Below are 26,051 nucleotides of genomic sequence, written 5' to 3'. Positions count from 1 at the left end.
AATTTTAAGAAATTTTCAATTACAATTTAAATTTAAATTTAGATTAAAACCCTCGACCTTCCAGGGGTTACTATCACTGTCGTGATATCCATCCCTGCAATATGCCATAGCAACACTGAATGTTCTGTATGCGATCACAGATGAGACAGGTGGTATAATAAGTGAATAATGGTACACTGTGTTTGACTGTGTGACTATGAAGTTGGGCGTCGCTGTCTCTGTAATATTCAAAGGAAGTCTCTGCAGGCCTGTGATTGGTCAGTGTTTTACTATGACATATTCCAGGGGCGGATACAATGAAATTAATAGCAACTCCTGGAATACCGAGGATCCATATTATTTTTTTAAACAAAAACTTATTGCTTATGAATACCAATTTACAATGTCAGAACATCTCTATAGATAGCTTGAAATGTAAAATGCTCAGTGTAAAACTATGTAATCAATGCAGGCCATGGTCTGCAATGTAGTGAAGATAACATCCGGACCTGATTTCAGTCCATCTGTTTTGAATATTAGAATAGTCCTGATGGGCGTTACGATTTCACGAGGAAGATAAACAGATAAAATGCGGTCTTTTGTGTAAGCACAGAAAGCTGTTTGGAGTCAGCCTACCTGTGAGGTAATAATTTAATATCGATATGTTAAAGAACAACGGATACTATAACCTTGTATCAGAATAAAATTCGGGAAATTGCATTGTTATTTTGAACCACGAAGACAACGGTGTACTTATATCAGCTAAAACGAAAGTAGACAATCGTAGTTCAGGAGAAAGCACTAATTTGCATAATGAAAACCATTTAACTGCTGTATCTTAGTAGATAAATATTAGACCCTATTTCAATTATTCGTTCATATAACGTGATGTTAGGGTATTTAGAGTTACTTTCGTTTCTTATTGGTTTAACATTGAGACAAATATATTTACAGATAAGATACAATGTACTGGGTGACCTAACTGGGATATCAAAACGTTATGACATAGATTCAATCTTATGATTAGGTTGATTATTTGGGTAATTAGTCATATTTCACTACACGTGATTTGGTATGAGGTTTTTAAAACATCGATCTTTTACTTTCGACATTCCCAATTTGTCGTGACTGGTTTAAATACAGTTAAAAGTATCATTATCTTGTGAATATTACTGTAACAATAAGTATTGTCATTATGTGTGAATGTTGAATATAGCTGTATAAAAGATGCAGAGAGTGGTGCAAGTTAAGGTGAATATGGTGTTCCTTATGAGTAAATGTGTTTGGTTTTTTTCCCGGAATATTAGAATGAAACGGAATGAAAGTCTCCCTTCTGACTATTTTATGTAAGAGTTGTCTCCCTTGATATATTTATAAACTGTTGTGGAAATTAATTTAATTAACTTCATTGCATATAATTTTTTTGAGTGGATGAGACGAATGATTGAAATGTATGCAAGCGCAAATTCTTAATAAATCTGTTATTAGGTAAGAGAGAAGAGTGAGATAAATTTGATCTAAAATATAACAAATATGGAAATTGAATGAGAGCCTAGATATGCGAATGGGAAATGTATTGTTATTTACATGTATTACTGAATTAAATAATATTTTTTGGAAAAAAAAAATTAAAAAAATCTTGTGAATCTAATACCGGACGAGGAATTTAGATAAGATAAAAAAGACCATGCACATTTCTGAGATGATATGTATTAATATTTATTAGAAAGGGTAACAGGTACAGAAGAGGGTAATAGTGACACAAGATGTCCATATATATACACATGTGTAGGAGTCGGTTTATAATTGTATGTGTTTAATTTATTTACCGGAAACACAGACTAAGATGTTTGATTTGGGATATTTCTGGTAATGTTTAAAACTTAAAACATATTTGACCACGGTCATGATGCCATGGCAGATTTAAAACTGGAACACGGGGATCATCCATCTGTTTCATTTCGTATGTTTTTGAGTTATATTAATTGGATGCATGTCACAATAAATATAAAACAAAAACGTGATTTATTTTATTTTAAATGTGCTTCACAATGAATTTGAACATGCAAAAATGTTCCTGCTTTCGTGTGCTGAATGTTTTGCCTCAAATATACTGTAGACATTTCTCTGAATGAAAGAGTAGGTATTGGATTAATATAATATGTAATTATCCCATGAAATGTTTTCCATGTATCACTGTGTCATATATTACAGTAAGCGGTTTGAGAGGCGTACGCCAATAACAATAAGGATAAAAATGGCTGCCTCCACAGATAAATTTTCACAGCATATTTTGATTTTCTAAATAATTTCGATTCTACAGTGCTTGTGATAAAAAATATATGTTCATGTTGTTCATTTCACGAGATTTTATTAGATTAGCCTTGTGATTTTAAAGTGAATAACTACTCGTTCAAGATCCTATATCATATCACTATTTTGACTTGCAAAGTTTCGTTGTAGGTTACCCAAACAACAACTTAATATGGCGGAAGGTGGATTTGTTCAGGACCAGACATCAGACAATGCCCTCGGTAGTCCATCTCTCGACACTCTGATGCTTGAATGTCCTATCTGTCTAGAACAGCTCCGACATCCCAAGTCCCTCCCCTGTCTTCATTCATTCTGTCAAGAATGTCTCGCTAGCTACATCATCAATGAATCGTCAGGTAAGATGGCGTCGGCGTCTTCTTTCTCTTGTCCAGTATGTCGTAGGGACACCGAGCCGTTAAACCAGTCAGAAGACAAACAACGTTGGGCCGAACAATTTCCTACAAACAATCTGGCGGTAGAGATGATCCAACATCTACAAAATACAAGCACGCTGATCATGTGTAAACCTTGTGAGAAGAAAGGAAACGTGAACATTCCGGCAGAGTTTTGGTGCGAGCAAACCAAATCGTACTTCTGTGAATCTTGTAAAGTCGATCATCATGATTTGTTTCACGATGATTGTGAGCCCGAGCATATAACGCAAGAAAATAAATCAGCCACCATTCGACGGAAGATGTCGGCTACTGGGTGTGGTAAACATAAGGAGAAATTGGAGTATTACTGTGAGGATCATCAGATCCTTGGGTGTCACAAGTGTATCATCGTCGATCATCGGAAATGTGAGACGGTGACATCAGCAGACGATTTCCGGGACAAGATACAAACCACGAAAATTGAGGATCTTCTTACTGAACTTCGGAAATGCGTTAATTCCATGGAGATATTGATAAAAGATGTCGAGGAGCAGCTGCAGTCCATGACAGAAGACCAAGTCACCGCACTACAAAGTTTAACGGACTTACGTACAAAGATTAACGAGCGGTTTGATGTACTTCAGAAAACGCTTACAGACAAACTGACAGCATCATTCAAAGAGGAGAAGGAAAACCTAGATATATCGAGGAAGAAGTGTGAACGGCTGATGTTCGCTATGCAGAAGACACTGACGTCATCACAGGATGCCGCCCTGAAGGAGGACGCCGTGGGGACGATCAGTCTGTTCCAGAGAGGTCAGGCGGAGGTCGAGTCTTGTAAGGGACTGATACAGGAGTTGGAGAACTCGTCAAAGTCCACCAGTCTGAGACACGAATATAACCCTGACCTACTCACATTGAACACAAAGACCAGTCTTACCCTGGGGAAGATACTCGTCCATCAACAACAGAGGACACTACCGACTGCTGTGGTATGTAAGCCATTGTCCGAACGTCAGTTGCAGATGATAAGAAAGATTGACATCAAACTTCCAACTGACGAGAAAGACTGTGATGTGTATGGAGCAGTCCTCCTGTCTGGTGGACGTATTGTTTTAGGAGACAATGCAAATCACAAATTGAAACTATTTACGGAATACGGTGATTTTAAATGTGACGTAGAAATAAGTGAAGAGTTTTGCGATCTTTGTCGTGTTGACGACAACACTGTGGCAGTGACATTAGACGAAGTTAAAGCCATATGTACAGTCAATGTAAGGGACTTAACCTTGACAATCCTATCAAAAAGTAAGATTAAAAACCTTACAGAAAAATGTTTTGGTGTCACATACAATAACAACATGTTTGTTGTTGGTACACCTACGTCACTTTATAGTGTACCACAAAATGGAGGTGAAGCTATCATGCTTCATAAAATTAAATCTAAATGTCTGCATCTCGCCAGTGACCAGATAAATGGACGTGTCTTTGCCAGCATCAACACCTCTGACCCTGACGCTGTAGCCGTCACCCGACTGTCTGACGGGACACACACAGATGTACTGAAGGTCGGGGTCGTGGAGGGTACGACAGGTATAGACGTAGATCGGGAGGGTAACGTGTATGTTTGTGGACAGAATTCCCACAACGTCATACAGATGTCTGGGGACGGAACCGAGGTCAGGGAACTGCTGACGTCATATGATGGAATAGAATATCCGAGGGCGATTTCCGTGTGGGGAGATAAATTAGTGATCACTTCAAGAGCGAGATCAACAGCACAACAGAACTTTGTACGTCTGTTTCAGCTTGTTTAAAGGAGAACTTGATTGATACGTACTCAAATAAACTGTGCGTGAACACAGTTTATCGTAATGACATAATGTAAAAACGGATGTTGTGTTGGTATTAACAGTGTTAAAACGGAGTTCGCAAAGCTCATGATTCTTATCCCGTTTTCGTATGAAAAGAAATATTTCATAATATAATTTATGATACAAATGATGTACATAGATAGGTCTGTAAATTAGTTAGCAAGTAACAGAGCAGTGCGGATTGTAAAATATTGATTCATGCATAAAAATGTACTTTAAGTGGAATTAATAACTGTGTGGAAAACCTGCGTCTTTTTCGCTTCAATCAGATCTCTTGAGAATATATTACCAAGTGTTTTTGCATATGACAACAATTATCACATCGCAAATACTTTAAATAGATAAATGATAACTGCTGACTATCTTATTTGTGTTGTATTTGTGACGTTGATAATTCAAGAAATGCAATGGCATATCTCATTATTAAAGTAAAAACGAATCGTATTTCATAGAAGTAAGCACTTCTTATAGATAGCCGCTTCGGTAACTTGTCCGGTTGTTTCGGTTGCCGCTTAGGTGTTTGCGAAGAAAATCGCTCATGTCATTGAGAACCGTCATATCGCCTATTGGCTGTATCATTGCTTTAAAAGAAAAGGAAAATATTGCATGCTCAGAAGATTATTGGCGATGCTTTTTGGTGATTATCAATGATCAGTTGCATGTGATACGTTTTTGTTATTATTGTGAACAGACCTATTTTAGCGGTAGTTTTAATTTAACATTTTTGCGCTTAAGGTAGCTCCATACTTTTGGAAAAACCCATGTCATTTTTTTCTAACAGGTCTTATTTTCTTGCATTTTTCATGTAGATTTCAAATCTGTAAAGATAAATGGGTGTTCTCGAACTACTTTTTGAGATATTTGAGCTTGAAATATACCATCCATGCAAATTTGCTGACCGAAAATAGAAAAATTCATAAAATTATGTTTTCTGTAATATTAGGGTGAATGTAGTCTCGATCCTGTTGATTTTTTGTCCTAAATTTCTTACGATAGAACAATATACAAAACTAATTTTATTTTTACAAATGCTAACTAATTTTTGTTATTTCCCAGGACCGTTTCTATACGTTATTACCATGTTTTGCCATATTTTCGCCCGTAAAAAATCAATGAATAGGCCAAAAAGGAAATGAAAACCCATGTCAATTTCACAATATTTGTATATGATATGCCCAAGGTAATATGTTTTTCAAATATCATATAAAAACACGGGGTCCTCGATCAAAATTTCACAATTTTGTAAGCTTGAAGTTTGTAACTCGCAACCCTACCCCCATTTCATCTAGTGCTGAGATGGGTTATATTTGACTATTTTTTGAAAATCATGCCAAAAAAAGAATTCCACATCAGTTCATACGTTTTTGTGATATTATGTCTGGTTTATGTCTGTTTGTTTTTTTGATTTTCTCCAAATTGTGTGTTTAAAGGAAATCCGTATGCGATTTTTTTTAATTCCGGAATTTCGGTCCGGCCGGGTCCCGTCTTATGATTTATAGCGACGAACGGTACTTCCGGTGTTTAAAAATCCATTCCCATTTACGACAGGGACCGCAAAAACCTCAGAGATAGCATATAATTTTCACTTCACTGCTTTTATTTGATTTATTTAATGATTTTAAACATTCAATATTATATGTAGACAATTTTCACCTATTGAAAAAATATCCAAGTGTGATGTCGTGGCGTATCGGAAACCATTCTGGAATTCAAAACAACCTCCGCAACTTCCGGTATAGCGTCAAATGAATTGGCGCGATTTTCAAAAGTATGGACCTACCTTAATTTAACATTTTTGCGCTATCCTAAAAGCAGTAATTCACGCCTAGTGATACATTTTGTATTCGGGTATTCTCAGTATTGTATGAACAAATTGCCTGATTGATATCCGCGTTAATGAATCATAATTGACACTCTATAGTTTTTCTTGTTTATTTTTTGTTTTTGATTGTTTTTTTTTTGTTGTTTTTGAATTTGCACTAAAGTATGACAGAACTAAAAGTTTGCACTATTAAATTATTTCTTGTAGTTTTTAAAAGCTCAATACGTTAATAATAGCGATATGATATAATCAAGTGACTTTTCAATATGATGTTAATAGTATGAATTATTCGTATCATGTTTTGTTTTGTTAATTAGTGTACAATTATTTTTAATTAAAGTCATTTCGATCAAAACGCAGACTTAAATCACTTGTATTCGCACCTATCCAAGTTATTACGGTTTGACAAGGCTCACAGGATCACAGAACTGTTAAACTTTCACTTCTCATCAAATGATCATTTCTACTGGTGATATTTTATAACTAAGCAAACACTGACACAACTCATTCATATTTCAGTCAATTCATCATCATTTTTGACCTTTATATCATCAGATTGGTTTTTAAATATTTGTGCAACGTTGCATATTTCATTGACCTAAATCTTTTCATTAGTACAAACAAAACCAATAGTGATACAAAGGCATTTCATCATCAAGCTAATGGAAAAAGAGAAATAAAAGATTAATCAATTAATCTTTTCTTGTCGTCCTGTTCGTGACCTTATCAGTAATTGACCCATCCCCAATCGGAGCTAAGCTCCGCCCACTTTCTCGAAGCATGGTTACTGTTGCTAGGTCGGACAAACACTGAGGAAAGATGGCGGATGCTGCGATAATCCGTGCAGCAACTTGAAGGATCTTCCGCACGACTATTCTTTAAAAGTATTCAAAAGAATCCATCAGTTTAAAATCAACACAATAGGCTCCATTGGGGTTTCAAATATTTTATTGAGGCGTATCTTGGGAAAGTTAAACTAACAAAACCAGCATCGATAAACTGTCAGTTTCGGAGCCAACGAAACAAATGACCAGCCGCATCTGCTGCATCTCGACATAAATACAGTGAGAATATCTTTATCTATTTGCCCATGTGTTGCAGGCAAAGTAAAAAAACTTTAACTGTATATGCAGGCTTTCCATGTGTATTTATAAATGTTTACAAATATTACCTTACCTTTGGCTCCGCCCCCTCGCTCGAATGACAGACAGTTCCGAACGCAACTACTCAGCGATACGTAGCCGTCAGGAAGTACTTCGTCTACAGTAAACACGGCTTTAACGAATCAAGGAAATATTATCATAAAGGATAGCTATCAGGTTCATTATTACTGCAAACACAAGGCAGTCGAAATGAAAATAAAAAACTCACTTGATCTACTGGTAAATGTTCGTTATAACCGTGGTTTATTTACTCTTGACGTAGTACTCGTCAGTTGAGTCACAGAAGTTACCTCGTGATACATATGTATGATTAACTCGGGTCACAGCTGCTTGTATTAGCTCCTATGTTATTTCTCTCGTAAATTCTTGAGCTTGTCTCAAGCACAAGTTCTGATAGCAACTGCAGTCTTACAATGTAGTCTTAGCGACAGTGCTCATACATCTCATGATCAGATAAAAACAATGAAACCAACTCTAATAATACACCATAAATAGCTTTATTTTGCAGCCTTAAACTTTTCTTGAAATCTTGCAATAAAGAATATAGAATGTCCAATAATGGTATAATATATCATATAACACATCAGTTAAATAATACTTATAACCTGTGATGATGAGAAGATAGGTGTTTTGATTTTGAGAAATGTTTTGAACTGATGTACAACATCAGTTTAAAGAATTCTCTGTTTAGAATGTAAAGAAATTACAGAAGTTACAGTATTATGTCAACATGTATACAGTTTATACTGTGTTGTAATTTTGAAATCATTTTCATAAAATATGCTTTTAAGTAAAAGCATCATGAGCATATGATTGTAACCTCAGACCTGCAAATTTATGTTCATTAAATGTCTTCTTACAGCAGGGAAAATGGCATGTTATCATTGTTATGCCTTTTCTACATTTACTTTTGATATCAAAATTTTACGTGTACATAAAATGAACAAAATTATACCAAAATTGTGTAATGAATTCCAGAGATGAACTTGAGATTACACTCCTCAATCTCCGAATGAATGTTAAATCCTTTGTCGGTCATGATGCCATCCATATCATGTAGGTATCTCTCCACAAGCTTTTTCAGCATTTCCCGACACCCTGACTGCTTGAATATTTCCTTGTTAGACATAAATTCATCAAATAACACAGGTATAAAAATAATTGAACCTCTTGGATCACATGCCACAAGACTCTGAAGTTCAATGTGTTTGTAGACTTATAATCCGAGTGGGTTTGGAATACGCAGACAATGATGTTGGTTTAGAAATCTTTATTTCTGTGCAATCAAATACAGCAAATGTGGTTGGAAACTCCAGCTGATGAACTTTGGGCATGTGTTCATATATAACATCTCTTGATGGCCAGATAGAAAATTCTCCACATCATAAATACAAGTAATCCATCCAGTTGGGAACAATACACTTGCAGTTTTGTTTCTAAAGCCAAATCTGTAACCAAGATTCACATAATGACATAGTCGTGACAGACTTTCAATATAACTACATGTAATAACAGTTGATTTTCAACAGACAGTGACATAACTTCTTTCTGTCCATTGGTAGGCAAGTTGATAGGATATTCTGCAACATCTGGTACAGTACAAAAAAGTTCACAATATAATCATACTGTTGTGTTGTAAATCCAGTGTAGTATCTGAACTGCTCCTCATTTGTCTCAAGTTCATGAACATTAAAATGATGTTATTGCTTGTCAGTTTGAACTGAAGAGCTGGAAAATTTTCTCTGTAATGTTTGGTATCTGCATAGAGTGTCAAAGAAGATTTTTCCTGTCTATGTTGGATGTTCTCTTAATTGCCAAATTACAAAACGTCCATCGGAACACCCCTGAAATCAAATGAAGAGACATATCATATATATATATATATATAATTCCATAAACTCAAACAATGCTTCTTAGTTCTTGACACTAATCTCTCATATAGACCTTTTGAAAATCAAGACATTGTATATATTATATAACATTTTGCATCAATTGGTTAGTTTATATTAAAGCCTTGAAAGTCTGTTTGGTCAATACAAATAATTAGTTTAAATAATTTAAAAGACTTATTAACATAAAATTATCCTGTAAACCCTTGTTTTCATTTCTTTTTCAAACATTGATATTTATTCGTTAACAGTCTCAGCCTCTCCAAAGGAAGTTGGGATGGGGTCGCTTCATTTGAGCCTTGACATTCTTTAATTTCAGACTCTCATATATAATTTTATCTCAAAACTTTATTAACATATGCACTGCTGACAAGTAAACATATCATGAAATTTAAAATAAAGGCATCTATTTGTGGAATATTAAGAAAACAATCTGGATTCAAGCACAAGTAAGAAAATTTTTACAATTATCTACAAAAAGTGTTCCAATGTTGGGTAGCGTCACGTTACTCCTATATAGAAACGAAATTGATTTGTTTTCTATGCATCCATACACTTGCGGCTGCAGTACTTAATATGAAATTTGATAAACTCGTTAAATAATTTGACATATTAAATTATTACATACATGTATAATTGTATGACCTCTACAGACACTTTAGCCCTTCAAATCTTGATTTCAAGTAATAATACAAGTTTAATTAAAGCGTAATTTGGGGCCGTGCCAGTTTGTTGGTGGATGAAAGCTGGAGTACCCGGAGAAAAGTACCTCACAACTGCCCCTCATGGTATTCGAACTTGTGACCCAGAGACGAAGGGATTGTGGAATATATTGGGACATCTTCAATCACTCGGACATGTACAAATACTACAATGGAGGTACAACTCTCACTGATGTGAATGTGTTGTAGCCTGTACACATAATAACTGATACTTTGTAATGCATTGTAATCAATTTACCTTTCCTGTTTACTGATGGTGGAAAAATGATTTTTTCCTCTGAGGTGGTTGACGCACAGGGTGTGAACCTTTTGTGTCTCTGCTATTAGGCCCATGCCCGCCATGGAAGTGCTGATATGAAACAAAATGTATTACAATAATTAATATTACTTTAAATTAATGGAGTCAATAAATATGCATACTTAAAAACCTTGTCCCACATGTTGTGAGATCTTTGTAACAGCGACCCCGAGTTGGAGTATCGGTGTATAGTATAAAATAATAATAAAAAAAAAATCACAAAATATTTGGTCCAAACTCACGCTTACATGTATAGAAGATGTACGGTACATTCTCTTAGTTGTATATAGACCCATTTTTAATTTGTAATCCTAAATTAAGAAACAAAAATGCAGACTTCAGTCAAAACCTAAGTTTTTCTCTTTATGTGACTGGGTCAATGTTTCGTGAAATCGGGGTCAGGTCATCTTATATACCTAAAACCCCTATATAAATATAAAATACATGTGCTGTGTTGTCTGAATTTACATGTCCCTGTGTCAAGTACTGTTATATATGTACAATGTAGCCTTTAGTGAATGTTGCTGTTATGACTTTTGACAGTCTAGCTATGAGACGTGATAGCAAGTACGTTTCTGCTGAAAGATACTCTTGTAAAATCCTTGTTGTTAATTTTTCCTACAATTATTCTCAAAACGTGTTTCAATATTGATTATTACCCGCATATATCAGCCAACCCCCCCCCCCCCTAAACTAAATACATTTTCACGGGGAAGTAAATTTAAATGTGCCATGTGATCATTGATTGCTGAAGTCTATTTCAAGTTACATGTGCATTAATTCCTCAACCATAACTTCATATTCTCTATACCTGCTTGAAATCGAAATCGCACGTAGGCCACTAGTGTCACTGTTGATTGATCTGCATGAATGCTTCCGTACAGTAGTACGCCTACTCACTGATCAAGCTACCTGTCGTCTGCTCGTTCACCGACTGGTCACGTTTTGCATTGATTCACTACGTTTATATCGTTTCGTACACATATCTAAATAAGCTATATCACTATTCTTATTCTAACTTTGAAATATTTAAAAATAATTTAAAAAAAACTTACGAAAACGTACCTTTGAACAAAACGTGTTTGTCGATTTTGTCAACATCCAGCTAATCGTGGAGTCTGTTACATGTGCGAATCCACCTCAACATCGATAAATGTTGCTCTTACATCTCTCACATGGTCCGGATACCGAATGTCAAAGTTTCATAGACCAAATGTGCATCCTTTCACCGTTATAGTATCAGAAACGGTCGTAAATGTAAAGTCCAAGGCAGGTCGGTCAAGCGCCGTGTTTGTCCGACCTAATGGCGGGGGGCGTGACGACAGGACCGAGGTGAAGGGGTGAATTATTTTCATTGGTCAAAAAATAAAAAGGGGCGGAGTCGGGGATGGGTCAATTGTATTATAGTCTGTCGTCCTTTGTTAAATTGTGTTTCTTTGATATGTCATAATTACTAAAACACAATGTATCATATGCACTATGTGTTGTTGATCCAAAGGTTTAATTTGAATTTCCTGTTGAAATTGTACTCAGTTGATGATTATATAAAAAAATAATTGTAGAATTCGTAAGTCAACCATAAGTCAACAGTGTACCGATTACATCCACAGAGCTTTCAAGTTTGCTGTGACATATTCCAAGGGTGAATACAACGACAGTGATAGTAACCCTTGGAGTCTCGAGGATGGTACTGTGACTTTGTATTGGATGTGTCGTAATAATATCAACATTATGGAAAGTTCAATCTTTTATCAATGATAGTATTGTTCAGTCTCCACCATGATATTAAATATTTCAGTGGCGCTCATTTAACTGTTTCTTGACTCTGAAGAAATCTCATAAGATATGCCATTTCTGGTATTATTTTTATCACTTTCTTATTGATCTGTCTGTGTGTCTGTCTGTTTTCTGTGTGTTTGTCGTCCGGAAATCTTGTCTATAATTTTAATGAAACTTAGATGTGTAAGAAGACTTTATTTCACGACAACTTTGATGACTATGGTAACCAGATCATTACAAAGACTTTGCATTTGTAAATAACCCATTAGTCTTTGGACCAGTGTTGCTAATCACATGGTTACAGTGGAAATATAACAGAGGGCACTGACAGGTTAATAAATTGATAATATTCAATTAATCTGATAATTTCTATATACAGTAGTTGTTTTAAAGATGACGAATACAACGGTTACAGTTTTCAAGAGATCAGATGATATTTTGATTTTGGTTTATAGTTATACACATGTTATGCTGTCCGGTTAACTCCTCCTAAACTACTGGTCCAATAACACAGTAATGTAAGGCTTTATTTTTACGAAATTGCCGTGGTAACTAGGTCGCTGTAATTCATTAGTTATTGTTCAAACTTAATAAAAAATCTTGATTTCCGCCCCTGTCAGAAATAGACAAGAATTTCAAAATTTTTACGCATTTAACATCTACGTAAAATCTATGTATTGCCTAACCTACACATTAAACATTTGAAACTGATGCACCCTGAATAACCAACCATGCAGTAGGCTCTGAAACATTCACCTTCTGCCCGGATGGGGATTTTCAGTAATATATTTTAAGTTTGATTCTGCGGTTCCTATAGTGGTTTAAGGGATGACAGTTACAATGACACAGTCCTCTAATTGACAACAGATGTGAGAGGTAGTTTTAGTCCTTCCATGAACTGTTATGACATAGTCAAGCGTTGGATATAACGATAGTGATAGTATTCCCTGAGGTATCGAGGATCACAAAACATATGTATCCTAAGTTTTGCAATAATATTAATAGTTTAGTTTTGGTAAATGTCAACAAAGTGTTGTAAGTATTATATACACCAGACTTTATGATAAATAAATGTCCAACTATGACATGTAGGGGTTGGAGAATATGGTCCGTCAACATTTTCGGCGTCAGTTCATTGCCTTTGATTTAAGCCATTCTACAGTATTAACAGTTGTAAGATTTGTGATATCATTTCCGGAAATAACATAATTAATTACTTCAGACATACTCTTAGTCGCCATATCACACATTTTCATTATTGCCACATTGAGACTGATTGTTTCCAGCATAAAATTTAATACAATTTAAATCTGGATAAAACAATGACATACAACAATGTTAAGCTACAGTCTGTGTTTATCGACATCGAGGATTTCGCCCATATTTGATCTATATAATCATACAAATACAAAACATATGTTAAATCACCAAGACGAAAGGGTGACTTCAAGAAATTAGTTCAACTGGTATGAACGATTTACTCCAACTAAGCCGGGACATCTTTGTGTACCACGTTAATCCAGGTGTATAAAACGAAAATAAGAGCAAAGAAAGTTAAATCTGATAAACCACACAAAATATATGTTACCTTGATTTTTTAACCTGTAAAGGTTCTCTTATTCCTGTAAAAATGGGGGAGTATTTGAGGTTCATTATACATTTACACAAGCTTATATGAAAAGTGCACTAAAAATGTCATTTTATTACATTTAAAAGGGATAAACAATAATTCTAATATGATTTAAAGGCACCATAAACGAACTTTAAATACATTATAGATTACGAATACAATTCCGGCGTAGAGGAACTTGATGTTCCTGTACTGGAAAACAACTATAACTAAATAAAGCAACACCTCACATGCAAAATAAATTGCAGTACTATGATGTAGAATTGTAATGGGTCGAAATGACTCGATATCGATACTCTTTGTCTAATATCTGATCATATATGTGCGAAGACTGTGTGTCCCCTCGTCTCGATTTAATACTGGGCTACTGCGGAGTATTCACTTGAAGATATCATTCTCGTTGTCTATTACTCCCAGTCCATCACATGGTTTTATGTGACATGGTCTAAAGCAGTCGATTTGTTGACCTGAAACTGTTGCTTTCTTTCAGATTGAGTCTGGGATTCCGCATTTTGCAATTGTTCTTCAAGGCCGACCTCAAAGCGTCTTCCTTTCTCTTATACACGATGCATCACGATTTTTCTATCCGATCTTGTAGACACACTCTGTAACATGTTTTATCCTTAGGATGTACTATAGGATGATGTGGATTGTCCTGAGTGGTGTCATGACTGTTGTTATGTCATAGCCTCAATATATTCTCTGGATGGTTTCAGATAGCTGCGATGATTGACGTAGGCGTGAAGGCAGGGTATGCTTATTCGTTGTAGGTTTCAGACATGCCTTTGATCTACGAGATGACGACTTGGATTTTGATTTTGGTGTTATCCTTTGTTGGTTTTCTTTTGGTTTTCTCTGTATTATGACACTGTTTATGTACCCGTTTTAGGGATAAAATCCATTCCGGATAATCGCAAGTTTTTATTGTCCTAGATATATGATTTTGTTCTTCAAATTGGTCCTGCTGTTCTGTGACAACAGTCTCGCATCTATTGAGCTATGTACGCACTGCGCCTAGTTTCTGATGGTTGGTATTGAAGTTTAGGTATTTTATGTGGGTCTTTTCCCTATGTACCAATACTTTTTCGGTCTTCTTTTTCAGGTGTCTAGGAAAGCCATTGTGCCATCGGTTTCTTCTCCATAAATGAGTTCAATGTTATTACTGGCATCGATGGTGTTGATGTGGGAGGTCAGCTGATCTTGTGGCCCTTTCTGGAGTTTTCCAGATTATCATACACATATCACCAGATATTAGGCAAAGAGTAGTAAGGTCGAGTTATCTTCGGCCCATTATAATGGTAGAGCATTGTGATGTATGAACACAGATTTCCGACATTGAGCTCTTTGATTTTTATTTCAAAGACAACTCGTACACTTTTACACTTTTGTGTTCACGTTTATGCTACCTGGCCCTATTTCTGAGGAATGTAACATCGAATATATCGTACTAGGCATCGAATCGACACACATACAATGTTCATTTCAATTTCAAAATATTTTTATCAAATCATTTGGTTTAATAGGGATTGGGCAGCAGGCTATGCCTATATAAGCCCTCTCCCTGAACATACAATGTTTACTGGTTCTGTAAAAATATCATTGCATAATCCATGCTTTCCAACAAAAATAAAATGATTAGAGATAACACTAGGTCATCACTTGGACATGAAAACAACGGGCCTCTAGATTTGAAATAAATAAATAATCTCCAACTAGTTTGTGCCTCTATGATTGTCTCGGTAAATGAGAATATAAAACCTGAAGTACGAAGAAACTGAAATCATGTAAATAATAATCATATGTAACGAATCTGTCCCTATGGTGTTGCCATGTAAATGTTCTATAATCCAAGGATTTATAAGTGTCATATACGTCCTTGTATAAGCCAAGGAATTAATAATAGTGATTACGATATTGTCATCTTCGACAGACACGTCTTCTTACACGGTCAATTCCATATTGCATTACTTATTTTTCAGTTTTCAGTCATATTTGAGAGTTTATTTGGAAATCCTTTGATTGTTGCATTCACCACTAAAGTCAAGTTAAGATGGTTCGATGGTTCTGTATTGAGCTTCGTCCAGACATTTTCCTTTCTCGACGGTACACTTCATGATCATAGGCTGAAATTTAATATACATAATGTTGTATCCCAATTGCAACATACGAATCATTTCGCTACAACACCTACAAAATACTTTGATTTAGAATGACCGATTTGCTCCAGTATGTATGCCAAAGTTTTGCAATGTAACAGTTTTAAGTATGAGTTACTAATAATGTGGCTCGCTATTTATCGTTCCGTAAATTCTACCAACCGCTACCAATGGCGGCGGCGAACATAAAAAACTAGACTAACTGTATCTTTGCCGTACCGTAATGATTTGATAACGCAGCTTGTAAAAACAAAGCACCAGGTATCGGCCTGATCAGTGATATTAATTAGCTCGATGGTTTTAAGCAAGCAACACAAGCTGTCGTAATCCCTATTGTCCGGCGAAGGGTCGTCGCGAGACAGGTGTGACAGCATGCCGCGGGGTATCAGCGAACACCTGATCTGTACAGGCAATTCCATAATTCTGATGTTTTTTTCCCGAGTTAAATGTCACTCAGTGCAAATATCCTTGAATTCTTTCTTAGCAAGGTTATGAAAACATCAATTTATCACCGAACACAATCGTTATCTATCCAACACGTCTGTGTTTTCACCTTCACTCCCCAAATCACTTTCTTCTTTGACCTCCATTGTATTTACGTTTTTCGTCCTAGAATGTTTTGATTCATCGTTGTTTTAAGGTCTTTGTCATAACATATATCACCTTCTCTAACAAATGTCATTGCTTTGTCCATACCATTTCCATCCACAATTTCTCTACCCCGGCGGTAAAGGGATCGAGACACACGCCGACAGAAACAGGAGGTACCCGTGTGACCTTTGTACCCATTGGTTCCTCGACAAAGTGGGGGTGGTTATTCACGAATCCGAGGAGGTCAAGCGATTGACCTGACCACGGGCTCCATCTGGTGGACACCTCTGAAATATTAGCCATACTTTTTAATATTCAGACTTTTTCCAAAATATATGTATCAAATCGTAATAATCGTATCAAATTAAACGATCGTCCAAAAACATGTTATAACAAAAGGAAATTAAAATGCATTATTTTAATAATAAGGTTTCTTGATATGATGTAAGATACTGACTTTCATACAAATAATTTTCATCAATAATTCAATTGAAAATTAAAGCTGTAATGGCTTTTCAACACTTCCATACAAACCCAACGCAATTAAAAACCCAAATGAAAATGATTTGTTGCAACGTTATAGAAAGGCTAAAATGTTTTACACATAGGTTTTGAAATTAACACTTTCTAAAAAATATTTTTCACTCAAAAATTATTTTAATGTTGAAACATTCGTCATATACAATTGATATAAAAACAATAAGAAGATGTTTGACAGAAAGATATGGTTCTTATTTTAATAAGATACAGAATTTGTGAAAGTATTCTAACTCTGGAAAATAATAACCTTTAACGTGTTATTTTAAAATTATCATATATTATTGTATAGACAAAACTGAGTGGTTGAACTGAGAAGAATGATCATTTTTTATAAAACATACCTTTAACAGGTTTTTGGTATTAAAATCCCCAACGAAAGCACAAACAATTAATTATACACTTCAAAGATAAGAAAATCAAGCCAAAACTTTTTCCATATCAATATATATAACAACAAAAATATAAAGTGCCCTACGTACCTCGGTGTCCTCCTGTCTCCTCGTGTCTGTCCACAAAGACAACCCCGGCTATATTTATAACATGATAGTAAAACGACTGGTGTACGATTTCTGACGTCATAGTCAAATTTATTTATAGATAATACTATGCCTCGTCAGCAGACGACAGGTATACGTATACTTACTGTAAACAAACGACTAGGATTTTGTTTACAGACGTAAACCTACGACCTGGGTACGTTTACACCTTGACACAGACAGCTGATTGGGGTAATGATGTAATGATATTCCAGTTAGCAGAGCGGTTTATAATGATGTTATACAGTTAATTGACGGTCTATATACGTGTGTTTAAGGGTGTCAGCTAGTAAACAATACAAATATAAATATACATTATTATGTCTTATTTTATTTTAGTGCTGACGTTTAAAAATAGCTTATATAATTATGGAAGAAGTTAATAAATATGTTGACCCCTGAATCCGATATTATTGCATCAGAAATATGTGTAAAGGGGATATAGCTCAGTGGTAGAGCATTCGACTGCAGATCGAGAGGTCCCTGGTTCGAACCCGGGTGTCCCCTAATTTTTATCGTCACATTACAGATCTGGATTAACGTAGATTTGTCAATTCTTGGATCTCTCCATATATCAAGATATGCTCAGTAATGTAGAATTATCGCACTTTCATTCCTGTAGTATTATCGATGAAGAATTGTTTTGATTTCTAGTAGTGATAGTATTCGATCTTTTTACTTTATTGTTATATATAAAATAATGACAACGTTAGCTAATTTCATAATTTGACATAAATGTTTAAGTAATTTAATTAATCGTGTCATATACTTCTGAGGTAACAGATAAACAATGTATTTCTAATGTTTACTATATAAAACGAAATTCATCATTGTATGGTAGCAAAATTGTAAAATGGACAGGGCTCTGCTAATGTATAACATGGATAGATATTCTCACTGTGCCAATACGTTTGTCTATGAATCGAAAGTTAAAATCGAAAAAAAAGAAAAAAGTTCAAAAACTTAAAGTCTTTACATTCTTTACATGCTTATTGATTTAAAAATCACTACATGCAATGCTTATTTGCTTAATGTTGTTTATCATGCGGGTGACAGGTGCTAAGAAGTAAAATATGTGATGTAAATGAAGTAAAAACAATTTTTGATTTCAAAATTTGCATATTGATAAAAATCCTAGCATTAAAAAATGTATTCGTCATTTGTTTCTGTATATCATTAAATAGCAATACAAGCATGGCTACTAGAAGTGAGTTCTATTACTGTCTCTTCGTCACTGAATGAGTTTCACGGACACCATGACAAGTTTGCCGGATTACACACTCAAAATGTTCATGGAAATAACACAAGGCAACCATTGTTTAACAATATCGACGATTTTAACAACGTATCGACCTCTATCCTATATTGATATCTCAATAGGAAAATGAAGGAAATGACCGTCTATTACAGATCATGTTTATTATATCAAACTATAATATTATAAACTAAAATGGTAATTATACATAATTAATCTTCATTCATGTAATTCACAACTACGCCCTTGTTATTAATGTACTATAGCATTTAGCTGTTAACTAGAAGATTTCGTGAAATGCAAAAATAAGAGTGTAAATTTTTCCGGACTAGATTAATTTATGACCGTGTTTGTTTGTATATTAGAATCGTCTTTCTTTGAAACGAAGCGTTACGACAGGGCGAAAGGCGGTCGAGGGTAACAACAGTGACGATGTTCCTGTGGAAATTGCTACTTTAAGTAAGTAGGCCTATTACATATTAATTTTATACTGACAATAATTTTGAAAAGGTATGTGTACGGTTATTTATATGACATTGCCTCTAACAATTAAGAAGTGATATTGTTTGATATAACTTCTGTACAGTAATATGTTTAAAACGAAAGTAGACAGTCGTATCTGTGTTGAAATAACGTACATGTGTATGTATATTTTAAATATTGATAAATATTTATTATTAAATATTGGTATATATTTGAAATATTGATTCATGTCACATTTGAATGACATCTTAGTGTTTACTTTCGTTTTCTATTGGGTTAACACTGATATCCATCAGGAAACCTACTGAACCAGATCAGGCTTACGCAGAAACTATTTATCTATTATGGCCTGTTTGAGAGGGCACTATTGCCTCATAGTATTGTCGAGGGATGAAATAGTGCCCGAGCCGAAGGCCATAATGGGTTTAGTACAGAACCCTCAGATGGGACTTGTTTTTATGTCATCGTAACAGAAGCACGTCAAAGTGACACCTCGCAATGCTATCTTCATTTCCAAACCATATTATTACGTTAAAAGTACAACATATGAATTGTCGCGGAAATATGTGTTTCTATAAAACGGGATTCAGCTTCATGAAGATTAAAAATATATCAAAATAGAACATGAGTGAACTTTCTTCTGTAGAACAGCAAAATTTGCTTCCATCCCCGCACACAACAGCCTGTCCGCCATCTTGACGTCTTGGTCGAAGCGCAACGTTATAATGACGTCATGTAATGGTGACGTCACAATACATTCACGTTCAATTTCGCGCCACTTCAATAGTGCCCGCTTGCCCGGGCACTATTGCAAATAGTAGCCATGTGTGTAGCCAATCAGAATCCAGTATTCTGTCACGTGATGTACTAATATTCAGGATAACGAAAATACAATAAAGATTACTTGGCGGTTGCAATATATAATTATCCGACAACCGTCAATTAGATATAAGGTGGGCGTCATTTAGATATGTGGTAGCCGCCAAATAATAGATCTGCGAGACATTTAAGTGGGACCACCGAATAGATTGTGGTGACCTGGTCGCCATTATATGGATGTTAACTAATCAAATGATTCAATGCGGCAGTGTTCAACTAGCACACATGTGTAGGGACCATTTCGTACCCGACCGGAATGCATAAAGATCTGTGACGGTGTATATCTGTAATCAAAAATGAAAGTTGACAATCGTAGATGTATAGAAATAGCATAAAGGTGTAAATATATTAATATTGAGAATATTTTATTAATCAGATGTTGGTGCAAATAATGTTTGGATGACAACTACGTGTTTACTTTCGTTTTATATTTGGCAATCACATCTATTCGTTTAGATTGATTTTATTGCGTGCACAACATGGACAGACGATGCTCAAAATTCGATATTTGTCAAATTACATTTGTTTCTGACAACCCATTCCCTCCATATAAGCACTGATTAAACACATGGTTTTTCACGAGGCTACGATTATGTCTACTATTTACACATGTGGCTATGGTATATTTGTGTAAAATAGACATGCGATTTGCATCGCTTAAATAGGTCCAATATCTCGACCATTATAGCAATATCTTGTACTGATTACTTTATTCATAATGACAAGAAAATTATGCAATCAATGTTAAATAGCAATATAGTTTAATCAATCTACAGTTATGTAAAGACAATGAAACTCCACTTTGAAAATAATTTAGAAATAATCAAGGAGAAATTGGAAAATCGTTCATTCTTCTACTAGAAAGTCATATATATAATTGTAGAATTTTACAATCTTGTTAAAATAAATAACCACTTTGTTTTTTCGTGAATCAAGAGGATATATTTAGAGTCTTTGATATATTTGTGCATCCAACTTTCACACAAATGAGCGGCGACATACCTCCAAAATGTTCTAAATGTCTGCTCAGCGATGGATCGTCTTCGATTTGTTGGTTGGTTTCTTGGTCGTGTAAGAGGAATGTTGCGTGTGTGACGTGCATGCAGGCGTGTTTAGGAGACTGTAGTATGTTGATGTGTTGGCTCTTTGTGATAGCTGAACTCTTGTCATTTTTAGTGCTATCTTTGATTTCAGTCGTGATGTGATTGATTGATAAACCATATTTAATACCAACCTTCTCAAGATCAGCAGACTGAACAATTGATCTTGATTTGTTTAATCATTAAACAGTTAAGTGTACCATGTTTGATAAAAAATTGAAATCAAGCGCGGAGTATCGCGTTTTTGACGATTGGTTTTCTTCATTTTTTTCGGATGATATGTTAAGTTACCTTATTCTGATTAGATTGCAAACTAAAAGCAGTTCGTCAGCGGTTAAATGTTTTAGTTCTTTGGACTATTGAAATCAAGAAACTTGTTCATCGCATAAGATATATATCTCGATAAAAAATTGAGTTTTAGCGGATTTTTGGTAATTTTAATAATCATGTAACGTAATAAAATATCAGCAAAGATATATGTATTTTGACACGGTCTATATGGAGTAATAGCAAATATATTTTTACAAGTTCACCTGCGTAATTGAGATAAAATAGTTAAAACAGCCACATTTACAATAACCAATCAATTAATGTAATAATTATATGCACTAAATCCAGTTTTAGCTTTGTCTATCGTTTAAATCGACATTTTTTTTAATTATAAAAAATCGTACAATTCAGCAATGATTTTATTTACCTGTCTGTACTGTGTGCGAAATAGAGGATACAGTACAGCACAATAAAATACTACTTTTGTTTCTACGTATTGACGAATTATTATACTCTTCCTTGATTTTTCACGAAATTTGAACACAACATATTTATCATGCCTACTTCTCAAAACGATTTCTTCTGTCTAAACCCGCTGATCTTATTTCCAAACATTCTATTTAGTGATATGTTGTGGAATCCAAAGGGGCGCTTTTGACACTTTTCATACATCTCTTAAATTCAAGACAGACAAAGATTGTTGCGCTTTTTTAATTTGTATATTATTGTTTTTGTTTTAAGGGTTGGTAAACGCCACATTACCATGGCGGAAGGTGGATTTGTTCAGGACCAGACATCAGACAATGTCCTCGGTAGTCAATCTCTCGACATTCTGATGCTTGAATGTCCTATCTGTCTGGAACAGCTCCGATATCCCAAGTCCCTCCCCTGTCTTCATTCATTCTGTCAAGAATGCCTCGCTAGCTACATCATCAATGAATCGTCAGGTAAGATGGCGTCGGCGTCTTCTTTCTCGTGTCCAGTATGTCGTAGGGACACCGAGCCGTTAAACCAGTCAGAAGACAAACAACGTTGGGCCGAACAATTTCCTACAAACAATCTGGCGGTAGAAATGATCCAACATCTACAAAATACGAGAACACTGACCATGTGTAAGCCTTGTGGGAAGAAAGGAGATATGAACATTCCGGCGAAGTTTTGGTGCGAGCAAACCCAATCATACTTCTGTGAATCTTGTAAGGTCGGCTTCCATGACCTGTTTCACGAGAATTGTGAGCCAGAAAATATCACCGAAAGGAACAAATCAGCCACCATTCGACGGAAGATGTCGGCTACTGGGTGTGGTAAACATCAGGAGAAACTGGAGTATTACTGTGAGGATCATCAGATCCTTGGATGTCACAAGTGTATCATCGTCGATCATCGGAAATGTGAAGCGGTGACATCAGCAGACGATTTCCGGGACAAGATACAAACCACGAAAATTGAGGATCTTCTTACTGAACTTCGAAAATGCATACATTCGATGGAGATACTGATAAAAGATGTCGAGGAGCAGCTGCAGTCCATGACAGAAGACCAAGTCACAGCACTAGAAAGTTTAATAGACCTACGTACAAAGATTAACGAGCGGTTTGATGTACTTCAGAAAGAGCTGACAGACAAACTGACAGCATCATTCAAAGAGGAGAAGGAAAACCTAGATATATCGAGGAAGAAGTGTGAACGGCTGATGTTCGCTATGCAGAAGACACTGACGTCATCACAGGATACCGACCTAAAGGAGGACACCGTGGGAACGATCAGTCTGTTTCAGAGAGGTCAGGCTGAGGTCGAGTCGTGTAAGGGACTGATACAGGAGTTGGAGAAGTCGTCAAGGTCTACCAATCTGAGACACGAGTATAATTCTGACATACTCACATTGGACACAAAGACAAGCCTTACCCTGGGGAAAATACTCGTTCATCAACAACAGAGGGAACTGCCGAGGTATAGGGCTTTGTCCGAACGTCAGTTACAGATGATAAATAAGATCAACATCAAACTTCCAACTGACGAGAAAGACTGTGGTGTGTTTGGAGTAGTCCTCCTGTCTGGTGGTCGTATTATTGTAGGAGACAATGCAAATCACAAAGTGAAATTATTTACGGAAAACGGTGATTTTAAATGTGACATAGAAATAAGTGAAGAATTTTGCGACCTTTGCCGTATTGATGATAAAACTGTGGCAGTGACATTGGACGAAGATAAAACCATATGTACAGTCAATGTAAGGGATTTAACCTTGACCGTCCTATCTAAAATTAAAATTCAAAACTTTACTGAAGACTGTCTTGGTGTCACATACAATAACAACACGTTTGTTGTTGGTACAGTAACATCACTTTACAGTGTACCACAAAACGGAGGTGAAGCTACAATGCTCCATAACATTGAATCTAAATGTCTGCATCTCGCCAGTGATAAGGTGAATGGACGTGTCTTTGCCAGCATCTACACCTCTGACCCTGACGCTGTAGCCGTCACCCGACTGTCTGACGGGACACACACAGATGTACTGAAGGTCGGGGTCGTGAAGGGTACAACAGGTATAGACGTAGACAGGGAGGGTAACGTGTATGTGTGTGGGTTTAACTCCCACAACGTCATACAGATGTCTGGGGACGGAACCAACGTCAGGGAACTGCTGACGTCATCAGATGGAATAAAATGGCCGAGGGCGATTTCCGTGTGTAAAGATAAAGTAGTGATCACAAATGAATCAACAAAACAACAGAACTTTGTTCATTTGTTTCAGCTTGTTTAAAAGAAAACAAAGTCATACAAACTGTACTTGTATACTGTTTGAACGTGAAAACATTGAGGGAATATTAATATGCAGACTGTACTCGCTGTGTAATTTTGTGTTGTGTTGATATCTACACGGTAATAGTGAAGTTGACTTTGCGAATTAATCATGATACTAATCCTGTTGGAAATCTTATATTACAAGTAATATACATAGTGCTGTTACATTTTATCGGAAACAAAGCAGTAAAGTACATGTATTGATTGATGGATAAACATATAGAAGTGGAATTTTCCGGGATATTTTTTAGCAATTGCATTGTGATATTAGTTATTTACAAATGACAAGCATGAAAAAATGTTATGAACATTTACGAACAGTATGAAACATGACAGAGGTAAGAATTCCAGGTTTACAGGTGCTGTACATGAATTTATGTTATTTTTTATAAAAATTGACCGTAGAATTGGTGAAGAGGATAGGAAAAGGTGGAATGAATATCGAAGCTTCTCTTGAAAACGCCAATTATTTGCAACTTCGAGCACTTATATTTGTAATCTGTTACTTAATGAGTTATTTCTAATAGTTCAAGACGTTAAGAATTACCTATATGATATAATTTAGAAATGACTTTTCAATTTATCGCTAATACGTTGGAGTATTCGTATCTATCCGTTGTTGTGAAATAGTTTTGATTAAAAACTAAAGTTCATTCAGATCCAGAAAAAACACACACAGAGTTACCTGAACATTTTTCGCATCTATCGATGTTATAGTAATTTGACAACGCTCACAGTGTCACAGAACTGTTAAACTTTCACTTCTCACCAGTTAGACATTTCTACCGGTGATATTTTATACATAACACTTACATAACAAATAGTTATCTCAGTCAATCCATCATCATTTAGGACCTTCATACCACCAGATTGTTTCTGACACATTTGTGCAGCATTACGATATTGATATTTAATTAATGGTATTGATTTTAAGCTTTTCATCAGTACAAACAAAACCAGTAGTGATACAAAGATATTTTATCATGAACTTATTGGAAAAAGGGAAATAAACGAATTATTAACGATTTTTTTTCTTGTCAACCTGTTCGTGACCTTATCAATTATTGTTATTTGTCATAATGCATACTAATATCTAATTAAGTCGCCCCTGTTTATCATAGCTTGTTTGTATAACAAGGAAATATTTCACTTGTTATTAAAAAATGTTGATGTCTTAAAGAAACAATGATCTGTAATGACTTCTTGTGACGAAATTTTAATACACTAGTACTTTGGCCGTGAACGGTAGACATATCCTGGATATTCCAAAATAGTGCCGTGTTGTCCGTTCGGTGGTCGTGGTCTTCACTGATTTTACAGAGTGTAAACATGGACTTAAATGAAGAATGAATACAAAAGATAAACACCTGACATTAACAGCTGTATTTTTACGTAAAATAATTACTTAATTAACTTTAATTGAAAAGCAGATATAATTACCGCGCGGTTAATCCAACAACAATAAATCAAAGGAAGTTGTATTGCAATGTTAAATGTAGTAGTGTCTGAAAGAAATATACACATCCATCTGTCAGTTACAGTTATATGTACGCGTTCAGTGTCCTTTGTTGTACAACGTGGTATTATTAT

General features: G+C 35.4%; 2 protein-coding genes, 1 long non-coding RNA gene and 1 other non-coding gene across 4 annotated transcripts; 3 read left to right on the top strand and 1 right to left on the bottom strand.

The window, feature by feature from the left end:
• Positions 1 to 449: 449 nt before the first annotated feature.
• Positions 450 to 7,768, top strand: LOC138336571 (tripartite motif-containing protein 2-like). Its single transcript, XM_069286088.1, has 2 exons — positions 450 to 622; positions 2,443 to 7,768. The coding sequence occupies exon 2, from the start codon at positions 2,465 to 2,467 to the stop codon at positions 4,481 to 4,483; it is 2,019 nt and encodes a 672-aa protein (XP_069142189.1). The 5' UTR covers positions 450 to 622; positions 2,443 to 2,464; the 3' UTR covers positions 4,484 to 7,768.
• Positions 7,769 to 7,998: 230 nt separating this feature from the next.
• LOC138336570 (uncharacterized) lies at positions 7,999 to 11,829 on the bottom strand. Its single transcript, XR_011210441.1, has 3 exons — positions 11,500 to 11,829; positions 10,375 to 10,485; positions 7,999 to 9,369 (listed from the first exon to the last, which is right to left on the bottom strand). It is a non-coding gene; the product is annotated as an uncharacterized lncRNA (long non-coding RNA).
• Positions 11,830 to 18,101: 6,272 nt separating this feature from the next.
• Positions 18,102 to 18,173, top strand: Trnac-gca (transfer RNA cysteine (anticodon GCA)). Its single transcript has one exon. It is a non-coding gene; the product is annotated as a tRNA-Cys (tRNA).
• Positions 18,174 to 19,299: 1,126 nt separating this feature from the next.
• Positions 19,300 to 25,263, top strand: LOC138336577 (tripartite motif-containing protein 2-like). The gene is made up of 2 exons (XM_069286095.1): positions 19,300 to 19,380; positions 22,395 to 25,263. Exon 2 carries the CDS (start codon positions 22,417 to 22,419, stop codon positions 24,418 to 24,420), a length of 2,004 nt encoding a protein of 667 aa, XP_069142196.1. The 5' UTR covers positions 19,300 to 19,380; positions 22,395 to 22,416; the 3' UTR covers positions 24,421 to 25,263.
• Positions 25,264 to 26,051: the final 788 nt, after the last annotated feature.

The sequence above is a fragment of the Argopecten irradians genome, chromosome 12, assembly GCF_041381155.1.
Source record: "Argopecten irradians isolate NY chromosome 12, Ai_NY, whole genome shotgun sequence".
Taxonomy (NCBI): Eukaryota; Metazoa; Mollusca; class Bivalvia; order Pectinida; family Pectinidae; genus Argopecten; species Argopecten irradians.
The sequence above is the reverse complement of the archived record's forward strand: the minus strand, read 5'-3'. Positions and strand labels throughout refer to the sequence as shown.